The sequence below is a fragment of the Sciurus carolinensis genome, chromosome 7, assembly GCF_902686445.1.
Source record: "Sciurus carolinensis chromosome 7, mSciCar1.2, whole genome shotgun sequence".
Classification (NCBI taxonomy): Eukaryota; Metazoa; Chordata; class Mammalia; order Rodentia; family Sciuridae; genus Sciurus; species Sciurus carolinensis.
Window position 1 is genome coordinate 72,408,864 of NC_062219.1, and position 26,739 is coordinate 72,435,602.

The following is a 26,739-nucleotide window of genomic DNA, read 5'->3' on the forward strand; positions in this document are numbered from 1 at the left end:
GGTGAAAATGCCAAAGAGAACTCGGCGTCCAGAAGGGAACCCGGGCTGTCTGGGGCCGGGCAGGGCGGGTAAGTTGCCGTGGGGACCCGCTTTGAGCCGGGCTGCAGGGAAGAGGCTCTATGGTGCGGTAGTCTCCAAAACCGAGACTGGCTAAGCTCGGGAAGATCGAGAGTCGGAGGAAGCTCATTTAGAACGACGGAGTGGTTGGAGTAAGGGCCGCGCCTTACGTCTGGGGACCGCAGGTAGCCACGTTCCCCCAGCCCCTGGGCGCAGCTTCTGGGCTCCCACTCCGCGTCGCTCTGCTGCCCCTGGACTGTCGCAGGAGAGGATCCGGGAGGGGGTTGGGAGCGAACGCAGGGAGGAATTGCTCTTTCGACCACTCTAAGCGCCCCTCCCCCCATCCAATCTGGCCACGGTACACACTCTTAAAAGCTTTCGAGTGGGATTCTCCGGGAAAAATGGCTTTTTCAGTGTCAGCTGATCTCTTACGTTGGTTGTTCTCGAAATTGTTATACCGAGAGAAGTTATCTTGGTCTGTACAGCACCTAGAACCACTCCTGACATACAGTAACTAAGATGTGAATGTAGAATTCGCGGAATCTCAGTATTTGTGTTTCAGGATCAATTTGAATTTGACTCTCTTGACTTTTCGACTTGCCCCTGATCTATCTTACTCGCAGCACCAGCACCAAAACTTTCGCCTGTTCTCTAGGCCCATCCCCCGTCTGCCACAACGCATCTTAGAAGAGGGACAGAGGCTACTAAGACAAGAATTCTCTTATCCACTTCCCTTCCCCAAATTATTTTTTTCCTTGCATTTCCTTGACATTTTACAACAAGAGATGAGCTCCTTTTATGTGTGTATACACACACACACACACACACACACACACATATATATATATATATAAAGAATATCTTGATTTTGGTCATCTGGCTTTAGAGACAGGCCTGGGGTCTAATTCCAAACACTTACAGCTGTTTGCCTTGGGAAAATTTCTTAATAATCTGTGTCTGTTTCCTCAGTAAAATGAGAAAAAAGAATAATATGGGCCTCATATAACATTAAGGAGAATTCAAGGCAAGTCAGTAATGTATTTAGAGCATTTAGGTCAGTTCCTGGCTCCTAATAAATGTGCAGTATATGACACTCTTCTGTATACTTTTAAATCATCTCTTGATTGCATAAATATCTAATAGACTGTAAATGCTTTGTAAGTAGTCATTATTTGCTTAGGGAATAATGACCAAAGTAAATCTGTATTCAGTATAAAAAATGTGCAGTATATAATAACCTTTGTTGGTATTTGCCCCTCACACATGCTTGGAGCCTAAAACTACACAGTTCCCATTACCTGGCCTTTTCTGTTTTCCTCCACAAATGCTTGCTTTGTTGCAGTTTTTTAAAAAATAAAACTTCCTTCAGACCACCTTTTTTAAGACATTGTCCTATTACAAAAGACTAGTTGATCCTCTCTCATCTACTTTGTTTTCTCATCTGAATCCAACAATTGTGTTTGAGTAATTGAGCTTGCAATACTGGGGGTTGAACCCAGCATTGGGTTCAAGATCTTGAACATGCTAAATATGTGCTTTACCAGTGAGCTACACCCCGACCAGTAACTCGAAAATTATTATGGTTCTCAGCTTTTAAAATTTTGTCTCTGTGCTTTTCACAGGTGCACCACTCCTATTAGTAGTAAGTCTCATTGTAAATTGAGTTCCTCAAATGGGAGAAGGTGAGCAAGTGTAAAAAAGCTTCTTTTCCCCCAATTAATCTAATACTGTACATACTTCCTTCTCTTCTCCCTCTTTCCTTTCTTTCTAGGAGAATCCCTTGCCTTTGTGATTTCAAGAGTGTAATCTTAGCTATTACCAAGATGCTGATGAGTTCTAAATTGTAGTACCTATCATGCTGTCTCTTTTGTGCCATATATTATTTCCAGCCCTTTGTTAGACATCTTCATTTAGATGTTGTACAGATAATTCATCATATCTTCTTTGCGTCTTCATTGCCATTTAAAGCATGACTTCTACCTTGTTATCAAAGCTAGAAACTTCAGAAAGTTGAAGAAATTGGAAATTTAATTAATTCAACAAATATTCTTTTATTGTTTACCAACCTACCATATCCTGTGCTGAGAGCTGGGGATACAGTAGTGAACAAAATGGAAATGGTCTTTGTCTTCATAGTGCTTACAGTCTAGTAGATGAGGTGGGCATTTCTTCAGGAATCTCACAAAAATATAAATGTGAACTGTAAGAAGTCAGGTAGAGAAAGGACACAATGATGTAAGCAAATACTACTAAGGACCTAACCTTAGTAGGGCCAAAATATCAAAGCATTAAATAAAAGTAGGGTGTTGAGCAAAGAGTACTCCCTGTAGAATCCCCATAATGGGAGGGAACAAACATGTTCAAGGAACTAAAAGCCAATATGGGCAGAGCATAGATTGCTGGGGAATAGGGAGGAATCATAAGTAACATCAGTAGGGTGGTTAGAGGCCAGGTTCTGCAAGGTCTTAAAAACAGAATTGTGATAAAATTTTATCCTAAGATCAGCAGGAAGTACTGAAAGGTTTTAAGCAGAGGAGGGAACATAATCAGATTGGCATTTTGAAAGGATAGCTCAGATTGTGGCTTGAAGAGCAATTTGAAATAGGGAACAGTGGACATTTTCAAATACTTTCCATTAAATCTTGTTTATTATGCCACAGAAATCTCTCAGATCTGTTCCTTATCTTATATTTCCACTATATATAATTTAGAATGACCCCCTACTGTCTCTTGCGCTGTTTCAATAAGCCTTTCCTATCTTGCCACTAATATTTTCCATGTTCTTGGTAGAGTTAAGTTTCTGAAATGCAGATTTGATTGATTTGATCATGATGTTCTCCTGCTTTGAAATCTTCAGTGTTTCCCCAAGTCCCTACTGGATGACGTCTTAAATATCTTAATCATTGGTATACCCCGAACTTTTTTTTTTGTTCCCCTAGTCCTGGGGCTCAAGCTAGGCATGCTAGGCAAACTTCTCTACCACTCAGATAAACCTCTCCTCCTGTCTCCTGACTTTTTAAAAAACTCACATTTTAATTTTGCCTTCACATATTCTAATCTGGGTATTCACATCTTATACTTGCTTATAAACTCAGGTAGTTATGGGGAAGAGATATGGGGAGATAATGCAAGTAAGTGGTTTGTAAACTGGAGCAAAATTTAATTGGACATAAAATGGATATTTTAAAACTTTGAGATAGTGAACGTTAGGACTAGAAAGGTAGGTATCAGTGTATATCAAAGTCAGATTATGGACTTTATTCTCTAGATAATGGGAAGTAATGGAGAATTTTTGAGCAGGAGGTGATGTGGGCAGTATTGCTTTAGGAGAATTAATAATAGTTGTTTGTAACATGTATTTGGGGGTAGGGAGATAATTAGATAGCTATAGTGAGGCCCTGAAACACATTGAAATGGCAAGAATGGGGACAAATGGGAGAACTATTGCAAAGGTAGTGTAAGTAGGCTATTTGGAAATGTTAGTGTTACTTCAAGAAATAGATGTGGAGATGTGAGTAAATGTTGATCTCTTTGTTTTCGACTTAGTAAGTTTTAACTTACAGGAATGTTACTTACCATCTTATTGCTGACTGTTGGTTTGTATTTTAGTTTTGAGGCCCCTGGAGTAGGCAACAGGACTGACTATAAATCTGTTCTAATACCCCTACTTTTTGTGGTGATACTTGCTCTTTTTACCTTTCTTTTTTTTTTCCCCCAATAGTTTAACCTAAAGAGATAACTTATGTTTGTGCAGTTATAGTTTATATTAAGAAACTAAACATTTTTATAAGTGCTCAAAAGGCATTTATAGTTATTGAAATTGAAATAACCACAATTCTATGAAATCCTTTAGATGTGAGTTTTCCATGGTAAATGAGATTAAGTAGACTTTGTGAGAAGCCAGTGGGATTTTCTTTTTTCCTTTTCTTTTCTTTTTCTTTTTTGCATATACACTTTTTTATTTGTTCTAATTGGTTATACGACAATAGAATGCATGTTGACACTACACAAATGGAGCATAACTTCTCATTCTTCTGGCTATACATAGTGCTGAGTCTCGCACCCATAGTGTAATCACACACATATCTAGAGTAATAATGTCTGTCTCATTCTACCCTCCTTCCTATCCCCCCTGCCCCACCCCTCTACTCCCCTCTGCACAATCCAAAGTTCCTTCATTCTTCCCTACCCCCTCCTCCCCACTTTGGATCAGCATCTGCTTATCAGAAAAAACATTTGGCCTTTGGTTTTTTGGTATTGACTTATTTCATTTAGCATGATATTCTCTAGTTCCATCCATTTACCTGCAAATGCCATAATTTTATTCTTTAAGGCTGAGTAATATTCCATTGGTATATGTACCACATTTTCTTTATCCATTCATCTGTTGAAGGGCATCTAGGTTGGTTCCATAGTTTAGATATTGTAAATTGATCTACTGTAAACATTGATGTGACTGTGTCACTGTAGTATGCTGATTTTAAGTCCTTTGGGTATAAACCGAGAGTGGGATAGCTGGGTCAAATGGTGGTTCCATTCCAAGTTTTCTGAGGAATCCCCCTACTGCTTTCCATAGCGGTTGTACCAACCTGCCACTCACCATCAGTGTATGAGTGTACCTTTTTCCTCACCAGTGAGATTTTCTTAAGAATAAACTATGAACTTCAGTTAATGGACTTAGACATATATTTTGGCTGGGTTATTCTTTTTGGCCCATTTCCTTGTTTAGTAAACATGTTCATGTATGTATATTAGTATTAGGAATACAGAGATTTATAAAACTTGATCACTGCCTTCAGGTAGTTCATGGTCTATTATCCTATGTAGGATCTTCAACTCACAAGTGTCTATTAAACTAAATTTTAAAAATCAGTTCTTTAGTGTGGTTGACCAAATAATGGCCCTAAGAGATGCCCATTTCCTAATCCTGGATATCTGTGAATATATTATCTTAAATGGCAAGAGACTTTGCAGATGTAACTAAGAATTTTGAAGTGGGGAGCATATTCTAGAGAATCCTGGTAGTCCCAGTGTACTCACACAAATCCTTATAAGAAGGACTCAGAAGGGCAGGAGCTAGGAAAGTCAATGGAATGATAGAAGCAAAGAGAGAAAGAAAATGTGACCGTGAGAAGCTGAGATTGAAAAGAAAAGAGGATGGGACACTGTTGATTTTGAAAGTGGAGGAAAAGACCACCAGCAAAGAAATGCAGGCAGCTTCTAGAAGGTGGAAAATGTAAAGAACAGATTCTCCCTTTAGTGCTCCTGTCCTCTAACTAATAAACTAATAAGTTTACTCTCTATCTTACTAAAAAAAAACAGACTCATGATAATCAAAAATATGCCCAGTCAGGAGCAGTGGCACACACCTGTGGATCCTACCTATATGGGAGGCTGTGGTAGGAGGATTCCCCAGATTTCTTGTTCTGATGCTTAGTATCTTCTGTTTAACATTAATGAATTTGACAGTCTGTTTCCCAATCCTGTTTGTTCTACCTGAGGTCCATTCCAACCAAGCTATTTTATTTACAATTCTACATGTATATCCTAATCAAACTTTCTTTCAAAGTTTTGCTAATGGTGTTCTCATTTAAAATTTGTACACATCCTCGCAGGTATTCCCTCCATAGACAGGCAGGTACCACCTCTACAAAGCAAGTTACCAGCAATGTGTATGTTGTGTTCTTTGTACTTCTTTCAACATTTGGGAATGAATAGTGGCTAACGGGACATGAAGAGGGTTTCTAGGGTGCTGAAAATTATCTGTTTCTTGATCTGAGTGGTAGTTATGTGGCTGCACTCAGTTTGTTAAAAATCATATTGCTATATACTTATGATTTGAGCTCTTTGTCTTAGTTTGATCAGGTGGATATAACAAAATTCCATACACTGATTGTCTTATAAACGACAAACATTTACTAATCATAGGTGTGGAGACTGAGAAGCTCAAGATCAGACTTGGTCTCTGGTGATGGCCTGATTGTTGAAAGATGTCTTTTTACCATCTCCTTATATGGTTAACTGGTTAAAACCCTGACCTCCTTTATGAAGGATTTTTATTGGGGTCTGGACATAGGAAATGACTCTGCCTGGCACTTACCAAAGTTTTAGACTTGTAGAAAGAAAGCAAGTATTGAGCATAAACCATATTGTTTGTGTGGACAGTTCAGCCACAGTAAGCCACTTTTTATCTGTTCGGGGAATAGTGGGAACCCTCATGAAATCCAAATTTCTGGACTGCAGCCTAAGGCCTTTGTAAGCCAAGTAGTTGGGCTGACTACACCACTGCTTTTCTGTACATGATATCTCTTGTCTTAATTTGCATTCCCTCCATTATTATTCAAGTTAAATATCTTTTAGTTCTAAATTTTTTTTTCCTTTTTAATGTTTTTTGCCCATTCTTTAGGAGCAAATCTAGGAATTGTGTGCAAGTATGTACATGTGTGTTGTTTTTGTGATACTATGGATTGAACCCAGGGCTTCACTTATGCTAGGCAAGTACTTTACCACTAAGCTACACCTCCAACCCTTCGTGTTAATGTTAATGTGTGCGTGTGTTTGGTGATAATGGCAATGGTCCTTATTTTAGTGCCAAAATTAAATTTATGTTTTGTACGTTCTTTTTCCTGCATTGTTGAAGACTAAACCCAAGGCCTTGGATGTATTTATAAACTGTTTTATAATTTAGTATCATTTACTTTGTGCATGATTTAACCTTATAACACTTTTCAAACTTTCTTTTTATAGTTTTGACTTTTGCCCAGACAGTGTCTTTTTGAACTCAGGGGTGCTTTACCACTGAGCTACATCCTCAGCCCTTTTTATTTTTTTATTTTGAGACAGGGTTTTACTTAGAAGGCTGGCCTCAAACTGGCAATCCTCCTACCACAGCCTCCCATATAGGTAGGATCCACAGGTGTGTGCCACTACTCCTGACTAGGCATATTTTTGATTATCATGAGTCTGTTTTTTTAGTATGTTAGAGAGTAAACTTATTAGTATTTCCAAATTTAATTAAACTTACTAGTATTTCCAAATTTAAAGGCTACTTTTTCATTTGAAGCTAGGTTTATTTTCTGAGTTGTGAGGTTGATTTTAACAGTGGAAAATTTTTATATTTAATACCTTAGATGGCAACTCTCAAAAGGAAATAGGATCATGGCAGCAGATGATGACAATGGTGATGGAACAAGTTTATTTGATGTCTTTTCTGGTAAGGTTACTTTTCCTTGTCTTTCTAAATTGACTTTTCATTTACTTATTTTTAAAATTTTTGGTGCTGGCTATTAAATCAGGGTCTTGTGCATGCTAAGCACACGCACTATCACTGATCAACAACTCAGCCTCACTTAATTTTTAAATCACAAAACCATTTACTTACTCTCATGGGAAACTGCCATTATCATCCTCTTTTTCCTGCACATAAGTAAATTAATACAATAAAGTGCCTCAATCATAAGGAGTGCTTAGTAAATGTGAACCTTTTTTTGTTTCATTTTTATGGTGCTGAGGATCAGACCCAGGGCTTCAGTACTAAGCACTGTAGTGCTGAGCTGTATCCTATATCCCCAACTCTTTTTCTTTCTTTCTTTTTTTTTTTTTCCTTTTTTCCCTGAAATGGGGTCTTGTGTTCTCCAGGCTAGCCTTAAATTCCTTGAGTTTAAGGCCTGAGTTATCTTCCTGCCTCAGCCCTTGAATAGCTGGGACTATAGGTGTACACCACAATATCCAACTGATCTTTTTATTATATCCTTTCTATGTTCAAAATGTAATCAGGTTTACAGTTTTCCTAGTTCAAATGGTAATAACTGCTATTGACACCTAAAATCAGTATTCTAAGTATTCACTACTCTTGGAGTTAATATTTTCAGTAAGTGTATTCATCCTTGTTTAATGTTTTTCAGGGAAAAAAAAAAAAACGATCATAATGAATGGTTAGTTTGAACAAGAGAAAACCAAGACCTTGTAGTAAAATAAGCTAGGAATAAAACCCAAGGCCTCACATATGTGCTGAATGAATGCTCTGTCACTGAGGTGTATCTCCAGCACTAAATAAAAATATTTTAGATAATATGTAGAAGATAAACTACAAATCCTGATATAACATTATTATTTAATTTTATTTACTTATAGTAGTTATGCTGTGGCCACATTACATTGTTTTTTTTTAGAACATAGATACATATTACTGATGAGAATTATAATTGCTATAATGAAAAGACAGTTATATGTTTGGTAGAATTCTTCTTAGAATGCTTTTAAAATTTTATAGGGCTGGGGTTGTAGCTCATGATAGAACACTTGCATTCATGCTAATGATAGGTTTAGTCCCTAACCCCATAAAAAATTATTTGTAGATATGGAAGGGCTCACATCAAATATGGCCATTATAACCAGTCTGGGTAATATTGTTCAGTGTAATGTGATTATTTTTGCTGATGTAGTTTCAAGTTGCAGTTCTCGTATAATTTTTTAAAAAATTTTAAACCAACAGAAAAATTGAAATTATAATATAACGAACACCTTTATCTTTCATCTAGGTGCACAAATGGTTAAATTTTATCACATCTGGGCTGGGGATACAGCTCAGTGGTGGAATGCTTGTGTTCAATCCCCTGTGCCACAAAATAAGTTTTATCACGTCTACAACCTTATTGAAATTTTGAAGGACAGACCTATGTGGTTAATCTCATTTGCTTGATACAGCTCTTTTCATTTCTGTTTATTACTCTCAAGTCACTGTCCTTACTTTTTTTTTTCCTTCTTTTTGCAGTGCTAGTGATTGAACCCAAGGTCTTATGCATGCTGGCAAGCACTCTGCTACTGAGTTCCTTTCCTAATCCATACATTTAAAAAATAGTGACAACTCCAGTATGCTGAGTGTATTTTTAAATTCCATTTTAATTTATATATGATCTTTTTGGTTATACTTTTTTGTGTTATTTTCAGTGGTTATTCAAGGGATTGTATGACACCGCTTTAACAGTTTCTATTTTTTTTATTAGAATTGTACCTTTCACATAAAATGTAGAATCTTATATTTAGAGTTGGATTTATCCTCTTTTTTTTGGGAAGGGGGGGTTCTGTGGATTGAACCCAGAGGCACTCAACCACTGAGCCACATCCCCAGCCCTATTTTGTATTTTATTTAGAGATGGGGTCTTATTGAGTTGCCTAGTGCCTCACCATTGCTGATGCTGGCTTGGAACTCTTGATCCTCTTGCATCAGTCTCCTGAGCCACTGGGAATACAGGCATGCGCCACCGCACCTGGCTATCCTCTATCTTGCTCTTTATTTTATATTAGTTGTAAGCCCCGCAATGCAGTGCTATATTTACTTTAAATAATCTTTGGTATAATTTTTACTTTAAACAGTCCTATGCATCTTAATGAATTAGAACTAAGAGAAATTAAGAGGAAAAATTATACTTACATATTTACTCAATTGTTCAATCATTTACCTTGCTGGTTTGTCTAGCGTACTTTAGCATCCCAGTAAGCATCTCATTCTCCATTTCCTTCTTGACTCCAGATAAACATTATATGAGAACTTTCGATATTATCCTATAGATCATTAAGATTTGCTCCTTCCCCCTCTCTCTTTTGCTTTCTACAGTTTGGGTAGTTTCTAATGATTTACTTAGTTCACTGACTCTTTTGTCAAGAACATTCAGTAATTTTTTTTTTTAATATGCTGTTACCAGCTTTAGATTTGGTTCTTTTTATTTCTATTTCTCTGCTGAGATTTTTCTGTGTAGTAATTTTGGATTGTATTTGTGACATTACGTATGATATGATATAGGCACTGGTTTCTGTTATGTTCCTCTAAAGTATTGCTGCTATTCTTAATTTTAGCATATTTAACTTAGCTGAACTTAAAACTTTTGTCTCCCTTGTGATGGATATCAACTGAAATCTCTGTTCAGATAGTTTAGCTTTAGCTATCTTTTTGGAGTTCTACCCTTTGTGGAGGTTGCACAGATATTTGGGGTAGAATTTGGAGAAACCCCTCCTTGGCTTTCTGGACTTCTCTTACCTTCTAATTGGTGTTGTCTACTCAAAAGTTTTTCATCAATTCCTCAAGCCATTAAGACTAGAAGTTTCAACTGGGTGTGGTTGCACTTACCTGTAATCCTGGCTGTTCTAGAGGCTGAGGCAAGGGATCACAAGTTTCAAAGGCAGCCTCAGCAACTTAGCAAGGCCCTAAGCAACTTAGTAAGACCCTGTCTCAAAATAAAAAACAAAATGGGCTGGTGATGTGGGTTAGTGATTAAGTATCCCTGGGTTCAATCCCTGGTAACAAAAAAAAGAAAGACTAGAGGTTTCCATTTATATTTTCTGTGCTTAGTGTAGCTCTAACTAGAGCAACATGAACCTGTCCTATAAAAAGCAGTAATAAGAGAGAGATGGGAAACTCATGCAATCTTCTTTCAGATATGTCTTCCCGTCCCTCCAACCCCTGTAGTGCTAGAAATTTAGGGTCTTGCACATTCCCAGTTTTTGCCTGCTTTGAACTGTTCTCTGACTCTTCAGAGAGCTTTTAATATTTGGTTTAGCATTTATAGTTGTTATCTGCAGGAGGATTGGTCTGATAGAAACCAGTCTATTATTACTGAAATTAAAACCTTCTCAGTATGTATTTGAAAGTCAATTTTTAAAATTGAAAGTAGTTAAGTTACAAATTGCCATGCCAAAATCTTCCTGTTTATAAGTATATAGGAAAAAGCTTGTCTTTTGGGGAGCAGAATAAAAAAACTTTTCCTGGTCTTACACAGAAGGAAAAAAAAAAAAACTTAGTCTATAAAGTCAGTTTTAACTAGTCTTTGCTGTTCTTGCAGCTTCTCCTCTTAAAAATAATGATGAAGGCTCATTGGACATATATGCTGGGTTGGACAGTGCTGTTTCTGGTATGTAAATTCCATGAAATAGTCTCATTTTGTTTGTTATGTTTGTTTTTTTTGTTTTTGTTTTTTTTTATTAGCAATTCCTAGTAACCTAATAGTTCCTAAATTTGCCCATTCTTTGAAATGATTACACTCGGGTTAATTTTCTTATTGCCAAAAGCTTGATCAGTAAAGCAAATTAGCATACAATTTTGTCAATTAGTCAGGTCTCAGATTTATACGAACCTTGTATTTTGTACCATTGAAATGCCACTGGTACTGTTGTCTGTACATGTTATTGCTCATTCCTATCACTGGTTGCAAGATGTTAGAACGTTTGGAAAGTCTTGTTAATAAATATTTTCAAATGTATCAATAAGAATAATATGCAGATAGTCTGGAACCTATCTAAATTAGAAAACTTTTCCATATTAGATCTCTCAGTGTTTTGAACAAATATGATTATCACCCTTGATTTTAGATAAATCAGTATTCCAACTGTCATCCGTGAAATCAGTATAGATTTGGATGAAATATAGGAGAGGGAGAAATATAGAGGAAGACACGATATCAAAAAGCTCAATAAATATTTTAATGTAAAGAGTTTTTATTTGTTTTAGACAGCACTTCAAAATCCTGCGTGCCATCCAGAAATTGTTTGGATTTATATGAAGAGATCCTGACTGAAGAAGGAACTGCAAAAGAGGCAACATACAATGATGTATGAGTTACCACAATTATTAAAGACAGTTATTTACTCTTGTAACTCTCAAAGAGCAGGCAGCAACTTACTATTGATCAAATATTTTGTGTTTAGGAATTAATTCTTTTTTTTTTTCTTTTTTTTTTGGATGCTGGGGATCGAACCCAGGACCTTGTGCTTACAAGGCAAGCACTCTACCGACTGAGCTATCTCCCCAGCCCCAGGAATTAATTCTTAAATTAAAAGAATATTTAAGTCAGTTTCTGCCTTCAGACCTGCTTTTTAAAGGAATGCTTTCTGAATATTTGTCTAAATTTAGTTATAATTTTGCTTGACTAAATTGAGTGTCTCAATATATAAAATCTTACTCAGCAGGCTATCAGTGTAATATAACATTTTTAGTTTTTCATAATTTGTACTGTTACATTGTATATTGCATAACTTGTCCTGAGACTTAAATGAGACAAATTTCTACCATATTTGAAGTTTTAAGATTTTAAGGTTGAATGTGAAATTTTAAAAAAATTAATTATTGGTAGACCAAACTTTGCAAACTAATCTCTTATTAATACTTTTTTTTTTTAGTTGTTGTTGGACCTTCATTTTATTCATTTATACACAGTGCTGAGAATCAAATCCAGTGCCTCACACATGCTCAGCAAGCACTCTACCACTGAGCTACAACCCCAGCCCTTATTAAATACTTTTTAGTAGACATAGTCCTCTTTGTGGATTGGTTTGCAAAATTTTAAATATTTTGAAATGTCATTAAGCTAAGAAAATACTTTAGTATGATGCTTAAATTAATCTTTTATATTATACAGTTGCAGGTAGAATATGGAAAATGTCAGCTGCAGATGAAAGAACTGATGAAAAAGTTTAAGGAAATACAAACACAGGTAGGATTAAAATGAATATTTTATTTTTGCCTTGTTAACTTTTTAAATCAAACTTTAAAATACCCTGGTTCAATCCCCAGGATTGAGAAATTTAAAAAAGAACTTAATATTTCCAGCTTGGCTAGTATTGCAGCTACTAAGGAGACTGAGGCAGGAGGTTCATTCAAACCCACTTCAGGGTTAGCATGGGAAACATAGTTAAGACCCAGTTTCTTCTGAAAAAGTATACTTTTTGTTGTTGTTACAAATAGAAATTATGTTCAAATGTTGTTACTTTATATAAAGAAGCTGGGATTTTGTTTTCATTTTTGTTTTTGGTGTTACTGGAGCTCAAACCCAGGATCTCATCATGCTGGGCAAGCATTCTACCAGTGAGATATACCCCAACTCTACTTTTTGTTATTGTTGTTATTATAAATAGAAATTGAAGTGATGGCAGTTTATAAAGGTTTGTTTTCTCTTTCTGCTAGAGATTGAACCCAGGGCCTGGCACTTGCTAAGCACGTGCTCTATTACTGAGCTACACATCCTGCCCTTGACATTGTTTCTTGATTTGATGAAATTAACAAAGGAAAGCTGCTTTAATTATAAAATGACATCAATATAAAAAAATCTATTAGACCAATTAATAAATTATAACATTTATGGAAATGGTAGGTGGTTTAAAACAATATATATATATATTTTTTTGTAGGTGAACACAATAATTTATTTATATGTGGTGCTGAGGATTGAACCCAGTGTCTCACATGTGCTGGTTGAGCACTCTACCACTGATCCACAACCCCAGTCCTTAAAACAATGTGGTTTTGAAGATCAAAGATTTAGAATGGTTTTTGTGGGAAAATGGTGATTATGCCTTCATAGTTTTTGCCAAAATGACCCATTTTGTGGTTGCACTGCAAAAAATTAAGAATTTGATGTCCTATTCTGATTTTACTTTTTGGTAAAATTAGTTCTTTTCTGTTTATTTTTCCCTGAAAGAACCAATCAGCTCTAGATTTTGTTCTTTGTTCATCTAAAAACTACTTGGTAGTTTCAGGTTTAACTTCAGTTGTTAAATATAATAAAATTCTTAGCAACTTTTAAGAGAGTGACCCATGCAGAAAAGTTTCTTCCTGATGTTTATTGTTTTTATATTTTGAACCCTTTTGTGAGTGGGCCTTTCCTGGGCCTAGGTATCTTCTCTGACTCTTAGTTCCCTGACTATATAATGGGGAGTATAGTAATTTCTCATGGACTTTTTTTTTTTTTTTTTTTTTTTTTTGAGAATTACATAAGATAAAATGATGTCTCATGCCTGGCATGGTTAGCATTCAATAATTGCTAACTAATATAAGTGTATATTAATAATCCTGTAGATATGTACTTTATTAATGCATTTTATTAAAATATATTTCAGAACTTCAGCTTAAAAAATGAAAACCAGTCTCTTAAGAAGAATATTTCAGCACTTATCAAAACTGCCAGAGTGGAAATAAACCGCAAAGATGAAGAAATAAATAATCTTCACCAAAGGTATAACTAATGAATGTGTACGTTTTAAATTATGTGGGTATTGATATGCAGAATAGTTTTGACTTTCAGTAGAAAAATGAAAATACTTGTTTTATTGTATTGTATTTAGTGAGAGTAGTAACTAATGTGTCAATGGTTTATTGTCATAATGATATACAGGTGTCATATTATTTATAGAACATTGCCACAAAACTTCCTGAGTATATTCCATTTTCTAAAACACCTGGTATCTTAATTCTAATACTCTTTGTCTCTGAGAAGATTATGTTTATGTTTATGAGTGCTTCTAGGTCCCATATCAAATTATTAAACTATTAAGAGAGTAGGGATTTGGGGTGGGGGTAGTCCACATGCATGAGGTCGTGAGTTCAATCCCCTAGCACATACACAAGAAAAGGATGTATGCTTATAGCCCTTGTTAATGAACAGCCCTTAAACTGAGTCTCAATTATGTATTCTTTTCTCTCTCAAGTGGCTTTTCTCTATTTTTCTCTCTTTTATTTAATTGGGGAGACTCTCTGCTGCAGAAAAATTTGTACCTTTCCTCCCTTTCATAGCCAGACATCTGAAAAAGTTGTCTGAACTGGCTCTTTCCATTTCCTCTCTTTCTGCTCACTCTTGAACCCAATCCACTCTGACTTCTGCCTCCATTGATCTACCAAAAGTAGCTTTCGTTTTGGTCAGTAGTGACTGCCACTAAATCCATCAAATAGTTTTGACTTCCATTTAACTTGCCCCTTTGTACATTGTTTGACACAGGTGACCCACCTTCCTTCTTGAAATAGTCTCTCATTTTGGTTTTAGTGAGTTTTCCTCCTATAATTGGTTGTAGTTTGAGTTCCTCAAAGCTCAAGCCTATGTCCTTTTCTTTCTCTGTCAGTATTTTATTTTATTTTATTTTTTTGGTACAGGAGTGCTTTACCACTAAGCTACTTTTTTTTATTTTGAGATGGGTTGCTTAGGGCCTTGCTGGTTTGCTGAGGCTGGCCTCCTGCCTCAGCCTCCCAAGTTGCTGGGATTATAGGAGTTCACCCCTGTTCCCAACTCTGTTGGTATTTTCTTAATAAGATAGTCTTACCCATGCTAGATCAGTTTCATTTATATGTATATACCTACTTTATATCTGCACATAAATGTCTTTAAAGATTTTTTAAATGACCTCAACCAAAAATGATTTATAATTAAAACATTTTCATTGTTCCCTAGCTTAGTGAATTGTCCTGTCATTTATTTGATTAGTGTAAACTAGAGACTAGAGTTTGGTCACTGTTCAATTTTTTTTTTAATTAAAAATTTTTTTAGATGTTGAAGGGCCTTTATTTTATTCATTTATTTATATGCAGTGCTGAGAATCGAACCCAGTGCCTCCACAAGCTAGGCAAGCAATCTACCACTGAGCCACAACCCCGGCCCTCACTGTTTAATTTATTGTCTATAGTAGAGTACTCGTGAGAGTAGAAGGAATATTGTCAGTAATTATATACCAAGATTGTTTGGCAAGTTGGGACACATAGTCATCTGCATAAAAGTAATCATTGATACTTAATTGTCCATCATTCCCCCAATCCAGATTGATACCACATTCTGTTGATGTTTATGACTTTTTGATCTTGCAGTTCTCTTTTCTCTAGTTTCTATAGTTGTTTCTCCATTCTGTTCCCATTTGAACTGATAGTAATCTTTCTGCTGGTATCTGTGCATCCATTTTTATTCTCTCTAACCTCTGGTTGTCTCTTCTTGGTATTACAGCCATAGAATACCTTCTGAAGCATAAATCTGGGCATCATACTGCCAACAAAAATTACCACATCCATTCCACCTTTTTTTGTTTTGCATTACTGGACTTTAAATCCAGTGGCATTCTACCACCGAGCCTTATCACTAGTCTTCATTTTTTTGAGACAGGGTCTTGCTAAGTTGCCAAGTCTGACCTGAACTTATCATCCGCTTACCTTAGCTTCCCTAGTGATTGGGATGACAGGTATGCAGCACCACACCTAGCCTAAATGTGAGTTTTGAAAAATCACTGTTATGGGAGTTCAAGAGGATAAACTTATTACAAAAACTGCATTGAGCTATTTTATTGCTAGAAAAACTATCAGTGTTCTGAAACACTAATATAAACCTTAATGCTTAAACTTATTTTTAATAGTCAATACATGTCATTCTCCTAAGAAAAGAATTACAGTGCTTTATTTTTTAGTTTTTCATAGTGTGATCCACTTTAAGATGGCTGTTGTTGCTGTGCATTACTATGGAATTGTGTTCAAAATACACAAATTAGGTTAGAGCATTCTATAAGGTTTGTTTGATCATGTCTGTTTTCTAACTTTCCTTCTATTTTCCTCTTCTAGTTTTCCTTCTGTTTCGGTCAGGCTAGAGTACATGTGAATAACATTTGGAAGATTATTAAATCGCAACTAACTTTGCTTTTTTGTTGTTAATTTCTTTTTTCTCAATAGATTGTCTGAGTTTCCACACTTTCGGAATAATCATAAAACTCCAAGGACATCAGATACAGTTAAAACAAAAGATCTTAGATCCCGATCTCCTCATTTGGATTATTGTTCAAAGACTGATCATAGAGTTAAAAATGATGTGTCTAAAGAGGTACATCATAATACTTCACTGCCAAACCTGGAAAAGGAAGGAAATTCACATTCTGAGAAAAAGAACACTTCACATTTGTCTACATCCATTGAGAAGCACTGTACTAATGGTGTCTGGTCACGTTCCCATTATCAGGTTGGTGAAGGTAGTGCAAATGAGGATAACAGAAGAGGGAGAAAAGATACTAGACACAGCCAGTATAGTAGAGGAACTGATAGAACGCGAAAAGATTTAAGTAATAGCTGTGGTGATAGTGAACCAAGGAATACAGAAACTAGTCCAAGACTACAAGGACGTCCCGAGAGACATGGTAAAGGTGAACAAAAGGCGGAGAACAAAAATTCAAATTTCAAAAGTAACACAGATTCGGATTATAGGAGTGAACGCAGCAGCTCTTCTTGGGAGAAGGAGACCTCCAGAGAAAGGTCACATGCTCGAGTTGAATCTCAAAATGATAAAAAACTAGAAAAACAAAGTGAAAGGTCACAAAATACAAATAGAAAAGAACTTAAATCACAGGACAAAGAAGAAAGAAAAGTTGATTCCAAACTTAAATCAGGAGGAAAGGAACAGGATCACTGGAGAAGATCTGAACGAGCACCACCTCTCCATTCTAAGAATGAAATCAAATCCTCTCATAATTCCAGTAAATACCATCTGGAAGAGAGAAGAGGATGGGAGGACTGTAAAAGAGACAGGTGGGTAAACAGTTATGGTTTTCAAGATGGGAGATGTTCATCTTCTCTTTCAAGCAGTAGAACCCACAAACACATGGACTCCAAGGAAGCTGATGCTATGCACCACAGGGAAAATACACCTTTAAAACCTGAAAGGCACAGAACTGAAGATAAGAGGAAAAGAGAACGAGAGAACAAAGAGGAGAATAGACATATGAGAAGTGACAAAAAATCACCTTCAGAACATCTGCAAACTAATAAAGAAACTAAGAAAACCACTACTGATTTAAAGAGACAGAATGAGCCAAAGTGTGATCAAGGTGAAGTCTCTATTAGCAAAGTTTCTGAAGGAACAGATAATAAAGAGTTTGCTGTGAAAGGTGAGAATGGTCCAAATGAAACCAAAAACAAAGACTTAAAGTTAAGTTTTATGGAAAAATTGAACTTAACTCTTTCTCCTGCAAAAAAACAATCCGTTTCTCAGGATAATCAGCTTAAAATAATAGATGCTCCCAAGCCCAGTGGTGGTTGTGATTTAGAGTCTTCGGTACAGTCTGAAACAGTGACATGTGTGCCTTTTGTCAGTGAACATATCACAGAGGAAAACAAATCAAAGTTACTGGAACCAAAGGATGCTCTTCCAGCAGTATCTGAATTCAGGGTTGTTATTCCAGAAAGCAAACTGGAAGAAGAAAATAGTTTGCTGGTTAAATCTGTTGAGAATACTATGCCTTGTGAAATGACCATTTGTTGTACAGAGACTTCCTTCTCAACACCTGTGCAAATGGAACAAACAGAATCCTTGTTTCCATCAACAGAAATGGGAGAGACTGTTGACAGTGCAAGGGCAGAAGCCTCTGTGATAATGGATGTATTACAAATAGATGTTTCTCAAAACTTTGTTCTGGAATTGGATACCAAAAGACAAGAGGGTTTGAATTCTTGTATTTCTGAGGGTATGGAGATGAAAGAGGCTACTTCAACTAAAGTGACTGAAAACAGTGAAACACAGCTGCCATCTTCAATTGAAGGAACTGGTATTTCACCTGTAGTCCATTCAGAACATGAAAATCCCAAATTTGAGCCTTCTCTTGTAGATATACCTCTGGTTGAGAGTAAATCTTGTCATTTGGAGCCTTGCTTACCTAAAGAGACTTTAGCATCGTCTCTTCAGCAGATTGAATTAATGGACCACAGAATGGAAATTGGGGAAACGAACTCAATATGTCATGATGATGAGAATTCAGTTTTGAGCATTGACCTTAATCACCTGAGACCTATTCCAGAAGCCATCAGTCCTCTGAATAGTCCAGTGAGACCTGTAGCAAAAGTTCTTAGAATGGAAAGTCCATCTCATGTTCCATTGTATAACAACATTCATAAAGGTAATAGCTTACTTGTGTTATCTTCCACAACTCATCTTTTTTGATGAATGTAAATTACATAAGCAAGATAAAGTTGATGTTTTTTCTTTTCTGATAACAGGAGAGTAGCATTATTCAGACCTCTTTGATAACTAGTAGTGTACATTAGCCTTTAGTCTAAATGAAGATAATTCTTAATTTTTATTTTTCCTTGTACTGGGGATTAAACCCAGGACCTTGCATGTGCTAATAAGCATACACTCTTCACTGAGCTATGTCTTCAGCTCTTTTAATTCTTCATTCTTTATACAAAAACTGAGCAATTAAATAGATTGTTTCAAATATTCTTTAATCATTTTCATGTGTGTATGTATTTATTGATGCTGGGGTTTGAGTGTGCTAGTTACATATTCTACTACTGAAGCTACATCCCCAGCCCAACCATCAGATATAATTTTGCAGTTCAGAAGTCATCATCAGATGCATATAGTAGGTGATACTGCTAAAATGAAGGAAAGATTATCCAGCTGACCAAACTCTGCAGTTGTCAGACACCTGAAATTTTTTGTTTTATTTTTTGATTTTTGTATTGCTGGTGATTAAACTTTTAAGCTTTACCACATAGTAAGCATATATTCTAACTACTAAGCTACTATCCCAGCCTCTTCTAAGCTCTTTGTCAAACAGTAAAAACCAAATGAAATAAGTAAACAAAGCTGGGTGCAGTGGCTTGTGCCTGCAATCCCAGCAACTTGGGAAGCAGAGACAGGAGGATCACCAGTTCAAGGCCAGCCTCAGCAACTGAGTGAGGCCCTATCTTAAAATAAAAAATGAGAAAGGCCTGGGGATGTAGCTCAGTGGTAAAATACCACTGGTTTTGATCACCAGTACCTAAAGAAAGCATGAAAAGGAGTATTAGGTATTAATATTCTGCTGTTTAAAAGAAGACTTAAAATAATGAATCGCCTCAGTATTTGATTTTTTTGTTGTATTTAAGATGGAACTGTAAAATGACTAAGACTCAATGATCATGTGACTTTAATATACTTTTCTCTTCCCCAGATGTGATTCCACCAAATTCTCATTGTACCTCTAAGAGTCAGTCTGATCTCAATAAAGAAAATCAAAAACCAGTTCTCAAATTTGATATATGTACAGAAGAAGCCTCCTGTAAGAATTCATCTTTAGATGAATTAGAAGAAGGAGAAATTATAAGTGACAATGAAAACCCTAAGCCACAAAAAAATATGGACAGAACTGCCAAATCTAAAGCTGCTGCTGAAGTACAGAAAACTAGCCCAGGAAGGAGGAAAAATACCATGTATTTGGATATAGAGCATAGGAAAACATCTGTAAAAACCCACCAAACCAGTAGCAAATGGAATAAAAGGCCAAGTGAATCTAATAGATCTTCAAAAACAGACAGGAAAGATAAAACAATGAGTCCTTCTAGCTTGGAAAAGATAGTTTCAATTATTGTTGTACCCTCTTCTGTCCGAGAGATTATGCATATGTTGCGAATGATAAGAAAACATGTGAGAAAAAATTATATGAAGTTCAAGGTAAAATTTTCATTGATACAATTTCATAGAATCGTTGAGTCAGCAATTTTGAGTTTTACATCACTAATTAAACATCTTGACTTATCCAAGATCTCTAAGTCAGTGACTACTTTACAGAAGAATCTCTGTGATGTTATAGAATCTAAACTGAAACAAGTTAAGAAGAATGGAATAGTTGATCGCTTATTTGAACAGCAGCTACCAGATATGAAAAAAAAATTGTGGAAGTTTGTAGATGAACAACTCGATTATTTGTTTGCAAAGCTTAAGAAAATATTGGTAAAGTTTTGTGATTACATAAACTTTGGAAGTGACAGTGATGAAGGAAAACCTGAAAAAACATGTAAAGACAAAAAACATTATTCAAATTCACAGAAGAGGAATGTGGATAACTCCAACAAAAAAATGCTGAGAGAAAAATTGCCTAAACCAGAAGACTCTGTGAATTGTAAGTCTTTGCTGGGAAGTAAAAAATCTGAGGAAAAACATCAAGTCCAAAATAACTCCAGTCTTAACACAGTGAAGCATGACATTAAAAGAAATTTCAACACTTGCTTTGATAGTATAAAAAACTCTCAGTCTGCTGAGCACGCTTTGCAACTAAACTGTCCAAGCATCTCAAAGCCAGGGAAAAATGAAGGCAACACCATAGAGGATACACAGACATCCCAGCATGCAACTTTAAAGCCAGAACGCAGTTTTGAGATTCTTACTGAACAGCAAGCATCTAGCCTAACTTTTAATTTAGTGAGTGATGCACAGATGGGCGAAATATTTAAAAGTTTGTTGCAAGGTTCTGATCTTTTGGACAACAGTGTTAACTGTACTGAAAAAACTGAGTGGGAGTTAAAGACTCCAGAGAAACAGCTTCTAGAAAGTCTTAAGTGTGAATCTATTCCAACTTGTACAACAGAAGAGCTAGTTTCAGGAGTAGCTTCTCCATGTCCTAAAATGATTAGTGATGATAATTGGTCATTATTATCATCTGAAAAAGGTCCATCTCTGTCCTCAGGGCTTTCATTGCCAGTTCATCCTGATGTGTTGGATGAAAGTTGTATGTTCGAAGTGTCTACTAACACAGCTTTAAGTAAAGATAATGTATGTAGTTCAGAAAAGAGTAAGTCCTGCATTTCTTCCATACTCCTTGAAGATCTTGCGGTCTCTTTAACAGTACCATCACCTCTGAAGTCAGATGGTCACCTCAGTTTCTTAAAACCTGAAGTTTTGTCTAGTTCAACTCCAGAGGAAGTTATTAGTGCACATTTTAGTGAAGATGCCTTACTTGAGGAAGAGGATGCATCTGAGCAAGACATTCACTTAGCTCTGGAGTCTGATAACTCAAGTAGTAAATCAAGTTGTTCTTCATCATGGACAAGCCGGTCTGTTGCTCCAGGTTTTCAGTACCATCCTAATCTACCCATGCATGCTGTCATAATGGAAAAATCCAACGATCATTTCATTGTAAAAATAAGACGTGCAGCACCATCCACCTCCCCTGGTCTTAAACAGAATGTGGCTGATGAGCCATTGGTGTCTTTGCCAGGAATTGGAAAGAAAGCTGATGAAGCAGCAGAAAAAGAATGTATTTTGGGTCAGAACACAGTTTTTAAGTCTCCAGAGTTGGAATTAGAAAATTCCAACAAAATTGTTGATAGCAGTAAATCAATTCATGAAGAACAGGACTCTGTGATACAAACACAGGTTCCTGATATATATGAATTTCTTAAAGATGCTTCAGGTAAAATGGGTCATAATGATGAAGTGACTGGTGATTGTTTTAAATTGCATCCAGTTTGGGAACCAAAAGTGCCTGAAAGCATTGAAGAATTGCCTTCAGTGGATGAAATCCCACATTCTGTAGTGGATCATCTTCCAAACACGTACATAGACCTAACAAAAGATCCGGTCACTGAGACCAAAAACTTGGGGGAATTCATAGAAGTAACAGTTTTAAATATTAATCAGTTGGAATGTTCTGGAGGCAACTTAGATCAAAATGCTCAAATATTGGATAATTCTTTACACCCTGATACTATAGGTGCATTTATTGATTTGACTCAAGATGCTTCAAGTGAGAGTAAAAATGAAGGTAACCATCCTGTGTTAGCTATTGAAAGTTTGGATTGTCAGGTGATATGTGTAGATGAAGATAACAGTAAGGAAGAAAAGGTGCAAACAGCACACAGGCCTTTGGAATGCATTGTTGAAGAAAACTATATAGATTTGACCACAGAATCTCCTGGTATATATGAAGTAAAAAAGGATGATTTAAAATCAGAGCCCACATCAATTTCTGATGGTTTAGAATTTCCTGGGACTTTGGATAATGCTCAAAAGAAGAGAAAAAATTTTTCTGATCTAAATCATTCTTCTCAGAAAAAACAAAGAAAGGAAACAGACTTAACCAGTAGGGAAAAGACCAAACTTGGCCAAGATTCTGGTGAAAATGGTGAAGGTCATCAAAAGAAAACCAATAAGAAAAAGCTCCCTACAGTGAATAAAGATCCCTCATCATTAAAGGCAAGTCCAAGGATTAAGGATTCATCAGTAGCACTCAACAGTTCTACAAGCCTTTCTGCAAAGAATATTATTAAAAAGAAGGGAGAAATTATAGTTTTGTGGACAAGGTAAGGATCTTGTGAGACATTAATCACCAGGAAATTTTAAGAAATTAGCAATCTAGTCTATCATCAGATTTTTATCATCCTAAAATAAGGAAAAGTGGGTTGGGGAGTGTAGCTGAGTGGTAGAGTGCCTGCCTAGCATGTGCAAGGCTCTGGGTTCAACCCCTAGCACTGCAATAAATAAATAATAACAATAGTAAATTAGTTACAAAAAAAAATGAGCTATTTCAAAAAAGTGACCAGAGTTGAAGATGCATACCAGGGTACATTCTGGCTATACTGAACAACAATTTGTAGTAATAACTTTTAACTAGGGTTATGAATTAACCATCTAGGTAGAGATTTTCACTGTTTTTTCAGTTACAAAGAAAAATTTTTTTCATTTGGAAGGAAATAATATAAGCACATTTTAAAAAGAAGGAATGACATGGTAAAATAGAGTAAACAAAACGAAGGAGCTTTGGTAATTTATTTTTCCCTTAATTAAAACTTTACAAATAGTTTCATAGGGTGTACTTTTGAGTTTTATGTGAACTTTTTGAGAAATGCAAATTTTAAGATCCTACTTAAGTTGGGTTTGGGGGGCACATGTCTATAGTCTAATCTCAGCTACTCAGAAGGCTTAAGGCAAGATCTCAAGTTTGAGATCTGCCTGGGCAACTTGGTGAGACCCTATCTAAAGATAAAAAATAAAAAGAACTAAGCATGTAGCTCAGTGGTAGAGCACCACCAGTTTCAATCCCCACCCAGTACCACAAAAAAGAAAAAAGTAAAATAATTTATAATTGTGTTTCTCAGAGATAGCCATTGTGAATATTCTGATCTTTTTCTTATGGGTTTCAATTAAAATGTCACTTCTATTCATTAACAGTAAGGCAGTGGAATATATTACCTTTCTGTCCCGATTGTATAAAAGCTAAATACAATTTTCCTCCTCAGAAATGATGACCGGGAAATTTTATTGGAGTGTCAGAAAAGAGGGCCATCACTGAAAACGTTTACATATTTAGCTGTCAAGTTGAATAAAAATCCAAATCAGGTAACAGCCCGATTTTTATATCTCTATTGATTCACTAGTGTTAACTACTTTACATATGTAGATATAATTTTTAACAAAATATGTAATTTTTAGTAACTGACCTCCTTAAAAATATGGCTCTGTGTAGGACTATTAAACTTGGTGGTTGTACCAGATGCTGTGGTGTACCCCTGTAATCCCAGCAGTTTGGGAGGCTGAGGCAGGAGGATGGCATATTCAAAGCCAGCCTCAGCAACTTAGTGAGGCTCTAAGCAACTTAGTAAGACCATGTCTCAAAATATCAAAAGGTCTGGGGATGTGGCTCAGTGGTTAAGTACCCCTGGGTTCAATCCCTGGTACCAAAAACAAAACAAAAATTTTTATTGTAGAAGAATTATGACTGAAAAGATCCTCATTTTTTTCCCTGTGTGTTACCATTTACTTGTTTGATCAGGCAATTTGGTAGTTTGCTTGTTTAATAAAATTTAATATTGAAAAGTTAATTAAACATTCACTTATATTATAAAGATATTTCATTTTTCTAAAAATTATTTCATATCTTTATTGAGGATAATTTTTTTCTGTCTTCAGATAGTTTGCAAAAATATTCATCAAAGATGATAAAATGTTGAGATTTATGATCACTCTTAATTTTTCAGGTTTCAGAAAGATTCCAGCAGCTAATGAAGCTCTTTGAAAAGTCAAAATGCAGGTAGTTAATGTTTACACTACAAGAGACTAGTATAGTAAATGTTTGACATTGTCATTTTGCAGTTAATGGCTTGTTAGTCATTGAAGATGTGAATAGTGGGTGAGAGACAAATCCATTTGAGTTCCTGCTTCAGTCTCAGATTGAAGGATGATTGCAGGCACCTAAGGTCACCCCATGTGCAGGGGCCTACTCTGAGTGACGCCTGCTGCGGTTCAGATCAGCATGGCATCTCTCCTCAACTTTCTGATTGCTGATGAGTCTAAGGTGGGGGAAAATCCATTCGATGGTTACTAATAAAGTTTTTATAGATGAAAAAAGTAAAAGAATATGTGTGAGTAGTAGTATGTTTCATAACTAGTGAAGTTTGTGTAGTCATTTAATATTTCTCGCAACTTTTTATCAAGAATGTGATACCTTAAAATACAAAACACAGATTCATGAACATAAAGTTCATTGTCATCTAAATGGATGATAGAATTTACTACATTAAGATACTAATACTGCTCACAAACCTATGCGTCCTTAATTTCTTTAAGTCATTCTTGTATAGTTTTGTTAAGGCAATAAACTTGAAATATCAGGGGTATTTTTTGTTTTTCTAAGACCTCAGCAAGTTACTTAAAAATTTGGATCTTAAGGTAGAAAAATTGTCACAACATTAAATATATCACTGTATTTTTCAGTTGTTGTAGTCAGAATTATTTGAATACCAGTTACAAATGTTTAAATTTGAGTTAAATCTAAATAGAAACCATTTTTGGACCTGGATCTTAGTTTGAGGGGTTTAAATATTTTTGAGTTATTAATCCTTTTCCAGTCCATTTGTGAATTATTGTCTTCAGATTACTTGTTAATTTCCATATCTTCTCAAAGCAACTGGTTTTGCTAGTGAGATTTTCAGTTTTGTAGTAGTTTACTGCGAAGTTAAATTTCTATTTGTATCATTCAGAATGTAAGATTGAATAATGGAGAATTCGGAGAAGTTTATTTAAAGAACTTCAAAAAAATACTGTAAGGCATTAATGGCTTGGTTATTGTTCATATTCACTGTGCTTTAGGATTTTAGTAGAACAGAAACTGATTTTTTGTTTTACTTTAATGTTATCGAAATATAATTTCCATTCTCTTTAGAAGAGAATGTAAATTTATTAATTAACTTGAATCTGGAATTGATACTTAGTCTGAAATTTCCAAGTTCCATTATTAATCTAAAATCTTTTTAAATTTTATATATCTAAAATCTTTTAATATATCTGAGATTTTTTTGCTTGCACAATAATAGTGTATTGAGATATTTCATTCCTAGCTGACTTAATTGGTTTTATCCATCAAGTATTACAATTTCATTAAATTCTTGACAAAATCAGGATAGTTACCAAACTGATTCTATAAAAGCTAGCTCTTTAACTTTAATATATTCCAAGTAGAGCTCATTTAAAACATGAAAATGGTTATTCCAGAAAAACAGAATCATAACTTTAGCATCTTCTTGCATTACAGATAAGTTGCTGAATTCCTTGGAGTTTTAATTGATATTTCATACTACACAGAAGCTTTGAATTCCTCATGTTTTAAATGGGGAACTAGAAGGAAGTTTTATCACAGTTTTGATTACTAGATGATTGTCTACATGTTATTGCTTATTGACTCTCTAATCTCAAATCAACATGTTCAGCTTATTGAGTCTGATTTGCTTACCTGTGATTGGTCAGAATATTTATTTTTAAACATGAGAACTTGTTATCAAAATGAAAGCCACAATGATGTAGTATTGAAACCTTAGTTTTGATATTTCAAAGAAATGACTTCCTTCTCGATTTTTAAAGTTTTGTAGCATTTTAAACTTAACTATTTAGTTTATGTTTTCATTCTTTTTTATTTGTTTTTATAATTGCCTTTCTTCATTTTGGTAAATTGTAAAAATTTAAATAGTGTATTTGTAAATATGTATACTTATAATGATGTAAAATACTATATGTGTATGTGTGTGTGTATGCACACACACAAATGGCTTTGCCTAGCCAGGGATTTTTTTATGTGTATAAAACTTTTTGTATAAAGTTTGCTTTCGATAACAGTAATGTATAATAAAAACCATGTAAAGTTCTGTTA

The 26,739-nt window shown here is 35.4% G+C and overlaps 1 protein-coding gene across 6 annotated transcripts; it reads left to right on the forward strand.

Moving 5' to 3' along the window:
• The first annotated feature begins 39 nt into the window (after positions 1-39).
• On the forward strand, positions 40-26,739 carry Casp8ap2 (caspase 8 associated protein 2). 6 transcript variants are annotated; one of them, XR_007109565.1, is made up of 11 exons: positions 47-242; positions 7,188-7,270; positions 10,896-10,964; positions 11,561-11,661; positions 12,468-12,542; positions 13,945-14,060; positions 16,523-18,732; positions 19,774-22,900; positions 23,837-23,936; positions 24,575-24,891; positions 26,128-26,739. XR_007109565.1 is itself a non-coding variant. In XM_047559112.1 (11 exons), exons 2-11 carry the CDS (start codon positions 7,216-7,218, stop codon positions 26,129-26,131), a joined length of 5,910 nt encoding a protein of 1,969 aa, XP_047415068.1. In that variant the 5' UTR covers positions 47-242; positions 7,188-7,215; the 3' UTR covers positions 26,132-26,739. The 6 variants fall into 6 exon arrangements, 5 of the variants coding, with proteins under 5 accessions (XP_047415067.1, XP_047415068.1, XP_047415066.1 ...); XM_047559112.1 differs by having other exon boundaries at positions 24,575-24,627; XM_047559111.1 differs by having other exon boundaries at positions 40-68; positions 24,575-26,739.

Bases quoted from the DNA above. Each gene is read 5' to 3' on its own strand.
- Casp8ap2 (XM_047559111.1), top strand. From the start codon at position 7,216: ATGGCAGCAGATGATGACAATGGTGATGGAACAAGTTTATTTGATGTC. The intron at 12,543-13,944 runs GTAGGATTAAAA...AATATATTTCAG, and splicing joins TTAAGGAAATACAAACACAG to AACTTCAGCTTAAAAAATGA. The intron at 22,901-23,836 runs GTAAGGATCTTG...TTTCCTCCTCAG, and splicing joins ATTATAGTTTTGTGGACAAG to AAATGATGACCGGGAAATTT.